Source organism: Python bivittatus, unplaced genomic scaffold (assembly GCF_059951505.1).
Source record: "Python bivittatus isolate LINGU-HERP-01145 unplaced genomic scaffold, Pbiv_v1 ctg000560_np1212, whole genome shotgun sequence".
Classification (NCBI taxonomy): domain Eukaryota; kingdom Metazoa; phylum Chordata; class Lepidosauria; order Squamata; family Pythonidae; genus Python; species Python bivittatus.
This window is the reverse complement of record NW_028277083.1, coordinates 1400976-1409481: the sequence shown is the minus strand read 5'-3', so window position 1 is coordinate 1409481 and position 8506 is coordinate 1400976. Positions and strand designations below refer to the sequence as shown.

Genomic DNA, 8506 nt, shown 5'->3' with positions numbered 1-8506 from the left:
ATCGTCACCATGCCGGAGTACCTCCAGAGGCGCTTCGGAGGGGAGAGAATGCGGATCTGCCTGTCCTTCTTGTCGCTCCTGCTCTCCATCTTCACCAAGATATCGGTGAGTGGTCCCCATTCCGCTGCAGCTGTGGGCTGAGCCCCTTTTCTTAGCCTGGCTGGTGGGGGTGGCAGTCGGTGGGAGTTAGGCGTGTCAGGCTGGCGAGCTGGTTCCTCACTCGGAAAAGGTGGATAAAAGAGCCAGGGATGAAATGGTTGGGGATGGACCCTGATTTAAATAGCATGGGGCCAGCCCTTCCAGGTAGGCCAGACTAGGAAACCAAAGTCATGCAGGTCAAGACTACTTTTACTGTAAAGTTATAGTAACAGAATCTTGCAAGTCTGAATGTGCTCCCCCCTCCACCCGTTCATCTTCATGAGGACCAGGGAGGGTCTTGTCTGAGACGTTGGCTCAGGTTGCAGCCCCCCCCCCTTTTTCCCTCCTTCTCTCTTTGGGCCTCTGGCCGCTGCACAGCAGGATAAAGAGGATAAGGTTGGTTTTGCTGATCCTGAACTGGTTTTTGAACCCTGGGAGAAGAAGGGAGCCCCTTTCCAGAAGGCCCCAGACGGTCCTCCCTGCAGGAACCCGCGGGCAGGAGGCCAAGCAGAGCAAAGGCACCTGCGGCTTTAAAGCAGGCGAGACGGCCCTGGGCCTGCGCTCGGGCCTTTGTCCAGCAGGGGGCGCTGTTGGCCACGCTACCACCAGCCTTCAGTTCAGCTCCTGCTTTGGGTTCCTGGATTCCTTGATGGCCTCTTGAGACCCCGGCTTTGTCTCTCCCCCCCGCAGCACCCCCAACCTTTCTGCAGCTGAGTCTCCATTTTTCAAAAGTCTGTCCAAAGGCAAGTGTGTCCTGTGCCCCTGGGCTGTCAGCCAGATGTTGAGACTGGATCTGGCATTTTTATCCACCTATCGAGTCCTTCCCAAGGACCCGAGATGATGATGATGATGATGATATTATTCTTATTCTTATTCTTATTCTTATTCTTATTAATTATTCATGTGAAAATAGTGAACTTCCACCTTTCTTATCCGTTGTTCTTCACCTTGAATGAAGCCTTTGATGCTGAGGGCAGATGAGGTGCGACAGCATCTTATGAGCTGAAGGTAACGAAAGATTTGGCAGGACAAACTCAGGGTTTTTGGCAGAGGACCTCAAGAGGAACACCGGGCGTTTGGGGCATGCGGCGGAGGGAAATGCCCGAGCTGGAAGGCCGGGGAAGAACATCTTTGTCAGGGTTTGGCGATGCACAACCACGTGCTTCATTAATTGGATGGGAAAAGGCGAGGATGTTGGTTATAATAAGATAATTCCTGTGAAGATTTAATTGGCAAGGGAAGGACCATGGATAATAACTGATGATTAGCTCAGTGGGGAGGTTTAGGTAGAAAATTGGGCAGGAAATATGAACAATTATTCGGTTTGATTCATGCGCTGCCTTCTTCACTCCCGTCTGGCACGATGGATTCCTTTCTATAAAAACAATGGAGGATGGAGTAAAACCTGAACTTCCCCCCTTTGTCCTCACTTAGGTGTAGGTTCCACCAGGTGTGTTCAGACTTTTGTTACGATCCGGGCCTGTTTATCACACCTAAGAGTGACACTGGAACTTGTCCCCCCGGTTAACATCCTCACTCCCTGCCTGGGTCTTCTCCATACCCGAATTGATGCTTGTTTTAGCTTCCCCAAGAACAGAGCTGGTCCTGCCCACCCTATTATTAATTGCTTTGCAACAGCCCTGAGTCACTCCCTGGAGCGGCCGGTTTGGCCCAGGAGCTCGAAGCGCCCAACCCTCTTCCCGTGGAGTGGGGTGATGGTGTTGACAGCAAACGATCCGGGTGAACGTCTGCAGACACGTCAGGCGCTTGGGGAAGGGGGGCAGCTGGTTCAGGTCAGGGATCTTGCATGTGGCTAATATCCTGTCGTGCACGATTTCATATTACCCCATTAACTCCTGGCATCTTAGCTGTGCCGAGTCTGGCACTGCAAAACCCATTCAATGGGAGCAGCCAAATTCTCATCGGTCCCCGCTGAAAGCGACCCCTTGGCCCCCGCTTTGAGCTCCGCAGATGCACATCAAGGTTTGGGGTTTTTAAAAATCCGGGTGATGGAGAATGCAGGAGACGGAGAACGTGAGTTTCAGTTTAAAGATTCCTTTGAGGCAGTCCACGGAGACCCTCCGTTTCCTCTCGTTCGTTTCGCAGCTCAGAAACGTCGCTTCGGTTATCAGACTGAACACCGAAGGATCCGGCAACACCCCCCGGGTTTCGCAAATGGATTGCTCCATAATAAATGGGTCCTTTTGGAGGTGCCGTGAGCCTCTTTGGTACTTCTGCTTGGAACGCTGTTGCAGTTCCCGCTCCGGAAGAGCCGAAGATTCCCATTGATCTGCTCTCCTTCCTTCCAGGAGCTGCTGAGATCAAAGGGTTTCCAGCTGCGGCAGCGTTTGCTTTATGCACGGGCCAAGATCCCTGTTTGGAATTTCTCCTTCTCTTTTTGAAGAAGGAGGCGGTGGTTTTATTCGGGCCTCATCTTAGCATGCCAGAGTCCTGTTCTCCCTCCCATTGGGCCGAGAGAAATTAAGCTTCCAAGAGGAAGCTGGAAGGACTTGGGGCTTGGGCCCTTCAAGGCAAGAAATGCCCTGTGTGTGTTTTTCAACGGGGCGCAGACGCTGCCAGCTCCTGAGCGGGCACCTCCACCCCTTTGCAGTAATTACAGAACATTCCTTTCCCTGACAAGCTGCCAGCTGCTAATGAAGCTGCCTCTGGCTGGCTGCCTCTCCAGTTTGAGAAGGGGCAAGATCAAAGGGGTTGGGTGAAGGCCAGGAGAGGGGTGGTCATCACCTGACCTCGGTTGTGAGCTCTCAGCAGAGCTGCCATCTTTGGCTGATTGGGGCCACCGATAACCAGGAGGCTGGCTTCCTTTCAGCCGTGCCTGGGAGTTTCCTGGAAGGGCTGGCTGAGGAGGATGGAGCCAAGAAGCTAGGGTCAATGGATCTCTTCTCAGGCTCGGAGACCACGATGGGACTGCTTTTTCAGAGGACCGCTTTTTATCTGCTAGTCTGCAAGCTGACAGAAGGGCTTTCCTAGGGAGGGTGGGAAGCCCCATGGCTAGTTCTGCCCTACAGCAGAGGCTTCCTGTCTCTGCCCCGTGAGGGGAAGCCTAAAGCAGATCTTCAACTGGGAACTTGGGACATCACCCACTGGGAGCCAGCAAACCCGGGATCTGACAGTCCACCTCCTTGGGACAACAGTTCTCCAGAGAGACTTGTAGGAAGAAGCCACCTTCTTGAACCAAAATATGTTGGCTGGGACTGTGACCCCAACAGATCTGACAAGGTGGAGAGAAGTCTCGACTCGCCCCGTTTCCCACAAGTATGGAGGCCAGGAGAAGTGCTGAACGCCTCTTGCGCTCTTCTCAGCAGACCTCCAGGGAAGAGGGGCAGTTCTTGCTTCCAGAGGCAGCGGAGGCCCCTGCAACTTGGCCAAGGCTGTCCTGCTCATCTCGTGGATGGCCCGGGGGGCTCTGGAAGCGCAAGTGGGCTTTGTTGGAACCGTCCACGAACTGGGAAACCACGTGGGTGCTTGGAACAAAACCAGCAAAAAGAGCTGGCATTTACGTGGAGGCCATGTGCATGACTGGAGCCCAGTGCCAGGCAGCCTCGCCCGTGTCCAGCCCGCTTTGCTCCACCAAAGAGTCACCAGGATTCTGTTCCCATGGAACAAGGATGGGCAGAGGGGGGTCCTTTTCCCTACCCACTTCTGGCAAATCTTGGCGCCAAATGGGGCAAACGGCCCGCAGTTGAACTGATTCTTCAAGGAAGCGACCAATACACAAGGGGGGCTGTCTGGGGCTGACCTTCATGCAGAGGTCAGCATTGCGTGGCTGCCAGTGGAAGGCCGAGAGAGTCTTGCCCTCGGCCTCGGGATTCTGGAAAAAGCTCTTTGCACAGCAAATGTCCATCGACAAAACGTAAAGTAGGGTTGAGCGGGCTTCCTAGGGCAGTGCCCTGAAGGGAGCCACCGCCAGCCTGGGAAAAGCCCCTTGTCCCCCCCACCCCCGAGGCTCCGTAGAGGACCCACCAGCCCTTTTCAGTAGCCTGGTGTGGAGCTGGCACTGGAGCCGAGCGTGCAGAAAGGGCTTGGCAGCCAACTCCAGGGCAGGGCCGGTGCCAGTGGGAGAAATCTGTGCAACTGGAAGAGTGAAAGCGCTGGGCATCGCCCGCCTGCCGCCTGCCGCCTCTGCCTCGGAGGCAGCAGAGGCCGGACGGGTTTGCTGAGCCAGCAGGGACGGAGAAGAGCCACCGCCCTCCACGCCTGGGGCCCAACACTCTGGGGAAGGGGCTGTGGGGTCTGCTTCATGGTCTGCTCTCTTCTGAACCATTATTTGTCAGCCATGGTTTGTGGCATGGGGGTTGCGTGAACCCCTGCGTTCTGGCTTGGCCCATGAAAATGGGGAGGCCGGTGGGAGGTTGGGGCAACGTGCAGGCCAGGTCAGTCTCTCGGACCTCGACCATAGCTGCACCCCATCGGTTCATTATCTGCGAGCGGCATATAAATTTAACAAATATTCGTCGGTCAAATTTATACAGTTGAAACTATAATATATATTATGTATGGAAAATAGAGAGAGGGGTTTGCTTTCTTCCTCCCCTCCCCTCCCCTCCCCTCCCCTCGGTTCTGAGAATTCACTGAAATGCTCCCCGGGATTCTGGTTGGCTCCCAGATTGAGCATGGAGGTTCAATCCTTAACCACCCTGGCTAATAAACCATTAGTCCAACTCCTCCTTTCCGTGTGTTTGTGTTGACTCCTCTGGAAGCCATCTGAGCTGTTGATTATCCTGTTACGTCTCCCGGCTGTGCGTTCCACAAGTTAATTATGGGTTGCAAGGCAAAGTCCTGTCTTGGCGTTAACCGCATCCTCGTGTCTGAAACTCTCCGGAGTTTGGAGAGGGTGTTTTCATTTGATAAGCTTTCTCGGGTTCTCTGCATCAGCTCGGCAGCTGGGTGTGCCTCCCCGAGAAGCAGCTAAACTCGGGGAGGGACGTGTTGCAAAACCTTGCTCAGGATTTTTTGCCCCTCCAGTCTTGTTGACAAGCCGCGTCGGGCAAGGGCAGAGTCGTGATGTATTGAGCGCAAGCACAGATGGAAGGCATTTTGCGCAGACAATGCCCTTCACTTCACAGGACCGAGCTGGAATTCCTGAGCAGAAATGTTCCCCCAAAACCAACGTCTAGGTGTCAAGGCTCAGGAGCGAAGCATTTCCTAATGAGCTCTGAAATGCTTAAACTCTGGACAGAAATGTGAGGCTCAACGTAGCGCTGTGCCCGTAACATGTGCGTGTGGGCCGACCCTCCATTTTGTGTCTCCTGATGCAAAAGCACATTGCAGATGTGGCTTTTAACCTCCCCTGCCTCGATCCCAGGCTGTTGGCTTAAACCAAACTAAAACAGTGCTCGGTTTTCTCTTGCAGACAGACTTGTACTCGGGAGCCCTCTTCATTCAGGTCTGCCTTGGCTGGAATCTCTACCTTTCCACCGTCTTGATGCTGGTCATAACTGCTGTCTATACCATTGCAGGTAAGATGAAGAGGGCAGGCGATTCACAAAATCTCAGGCTGATTGCTCTATCACGTATAGAGCACTCGTCCTGACGTGGTCTCCTCCAGGACTTTAATGGGACCATAGTTCTCACCATCCCCAAGTTGAAACATAAGCTGAATTTGCACCACCAAAGCGGACAAAGCTAAAGTAGGGTTTGTTGCCTTGAAGTTCCATGTAATTTTCTTGGCAACAAGGCAAGTTGTTTGCCATTTCCTTCTCTGTTTAACCTACCACCTTGGGATTTCCTGGTGTTCTCCCCCATCCAACTAGTCACTAGGCCTGGCCCTGCTTAGTTCAGACTCAGACAAGGTTTGGGTGGTACCACCTGCTGAGAGTTGCCCATGAAGCCACCAGAAGGTGACTTGAAAGAGACTTTCTCTGCACTAGTTTGTGGTTCAGCTTTTGGGGGAAACCAACCCGTTGTCTCAACCCCTTTCAACGTTGTACCCTGCGTTCTTCCAGGTGGGCTGACGGCAGTCATCTACACCGACGCTCTGCAAACCCTGATCATGGTGGTTGGCGCAATCATCTTGACAGTAATTGGTGAGGACTCAGGACCTGCCCTTTGTTTCCTTTGCAGCTTGATGAGAGAAGCTGGAGTGCAATGGGTGGCTGGGGAAAGGCAGACGTTCTGCTGGGAGCGTGAGCCTGGAAGGAGGAACCCCCCCAAGATGCTCCACCTCTTCTTGCCCCTCTCCACCAGCCTCTAGAGTTTCTCTTGGACATGCATGTGAGAAGCTCTGCAGAGCTCCATTTGGGGTGGACTTCCCAGTGAGACCCAATGACTATATTGGGGGGATATCCAGAGATAGTAGTGCAGCTCAGAATAGCCGATGCTGGTGGAAGATGGCCAGGGAAGATCAGCGGCCTTCACTTGGTGCTAGTGAACTTCTGAGACGACTCTCAGCCACAGGGCTGAAGATAGGACAACCCATCAGTTCTGTTTCTGCCCCATCAGTTTGATGAGGGTGCTCTGAAACAGAGGTCTTTGTATGTGTGGGGCTGACGGCGGATCCTTGACTGGTCCAGGGGCCACTTTATAGGTTCTCTTATTTCCTTCCACACCTACCTTTTTCCATGGAGTGCCCACTTCATGGTTTAGTCCAGTGTTTTTCAAACTTGGCAACTTTAAGATGAGTGGACTTCAACTTCCAGAATTCTGGGAGTTGAAGTCCACCCATCTTAAAGTTGCCAAGTTTGAAAAACACTGCTTTAGTCCTTCCTGGCTTACAACTATGTATAAAGACATGAAAGGGAAATGAACCTGTTTCATTCTCTCCATCTTCCTCTCCTTTTACCTTCCTGTGTCTGTTTCCTGGATTGTAAATCCTTTGATCCAAATAGTTGGTTGACCGTTTTCCACTGCTTTCTCTTGGATTTTCTTTCGCCTTCCCAGCCTAGCTGACAGACGGGTTCCCTCGAGATCCCCTCATCAGGAGTGGTCAGTGGCTGGAGGGGAGACCAGAGCTGTAAATTAGACTGGGGAATTAGGGAAACACCCTGGAAGAAAGCCAGGGCCCCACCGCTTTGGGTGCTGTCAAGGACTTCATGGGGATATGAGCATGGAGCCACCAGGAGTGGGGCTTAGCTCAAAGGGGGCTTGGATCTGAGAGCATCCGGAAGGGCTACGAGGTGCCGAGGCAGCTGAGAAGACCGGAAGAAAAATAGGAAAAGTGCCATGGCCGTGCCCCTTTGCAGCGTGGTCATCGGGGTGGAGTTCAACCTCAGGGAGACTTTCCCTTGTCTTTCGGGGTGGGGGCCTGCCCGTTCCTCTTTTTAGACTTCCATTCTCTCGCCCGCCCCCGCGTATTTTTGGCGGAAAGAGCAACGCACTTTTCTGCACTTTTCTGGTTGTTTTAAAGACCTTTATTCTCTTTCTACATTTGTAAACCATCGCTTCGGAAGTGTTACACAAACGCCCCTCCCAGGCGTCGTAACTCTTAGCAGCGCTTGTGCCGGAACCTGCCAGGGTCTCTTGGTGCCCTTCTGGCTGGGTGGTCCGCTGCCCACCTCCTGCAGGGGCATCTGGAAGAGTCTCTCCACCATCTCTCCTTTGCAGTGCCTCCAACGTGGCTGCCCTGACCCTTTTTCTCCCAACATTCAGGTCATGCAGGGGGTGAAATTTGGACTTCTTGAATTTTCAGCTTCTGTCTTGAGCTTCCTGGGAGATAAATCTTTGGAGGGAAATGTGGGTGCATGAACCAGTTCTGGTCCATGCAAACGTGCATGGGGGAAGCTGTGGATGGTGCAGAGAAGGCAGGGGAGGGCGATGTCATTATGGTGCACGTGATGTCACTGAGGCTTTTGCCAGACACCCGTGAGGGGAGTGGGTGCAGGGGGTGAATCTCAGAAGGGTTGCTGAAGGGGCAAATGGGGGTCTGGGGATATTTAAGGTCTCTGGTTGGGATTGGTCTTAGCCCAACGTTCGGCAGCTTGGTGCCCTGCAGATGCACCACCGGCTCTTCCAGCCCCCAGGCCGGCTGGACGAGCAGCTGCAGGCGGGCCAGGCTGGGTCAAGCTGCTACCCACTTCAGGAGTGTCTGCAGGACGTGGTCAAAAAGGTCGGACGTGCGATTGAGGCTCTGCCTGGTTTTTATTTGTAATGCATATAAAAAACAGGCGGGACTTCAATTGCACTTTCACAGCCTCTTCTCAACCTTTTTGACCTTCTCTTGAAGACACTCTGGACCCACTTATGGTCACTTTCACAAGCCAGGCAGGTGCATTTCAGGGGGGCGTGTAAAAGGAACTCAAGGTGGGCTGTGTCCTGGATTCGTGACCAGCCAGAGGGAGCCGTGCCTTTTTAACTTTCTGACCCTGCCCGCCTCCTCGCCCTGTGGCTTGGCTGGTCCAAGCAGCTAGTC

The 8506-nt window shown here is 53.4% G+C and overlaps 1 protein-coding gene across 2 annotated transcripts in view; it reads left to right on the top strand.

The window, feature by feature from the left end:
- Positions 1–8506, top strand: part of SLC5A10 (solute carrier family 5 member 10) — a 48195-nt gene continuing 39689 nt past the window's right edge. Inside the window, exons 1-3 of one of the 2 annotated variants that reach the window (XM_007425046.4) lie at positions 1–105; positions 5513–5618; positions 6105–6185. In XM_007425046.4, coding sequence (XP_007425108.2) covers positions 10–105; positions 5513–5618; positions 6105–6185 — 283 coding nt within the window. In that variant the 5' untranslated portion in view covers positions 1–9. Of the gene's footprint in view, positions 106–4889; positions 5343–5512; positions 5619–6104; positions 6186–8506 lie in introns of those variants that run through there. The other variant, XM_025164666.2, reaches the window with a different exon arrangement.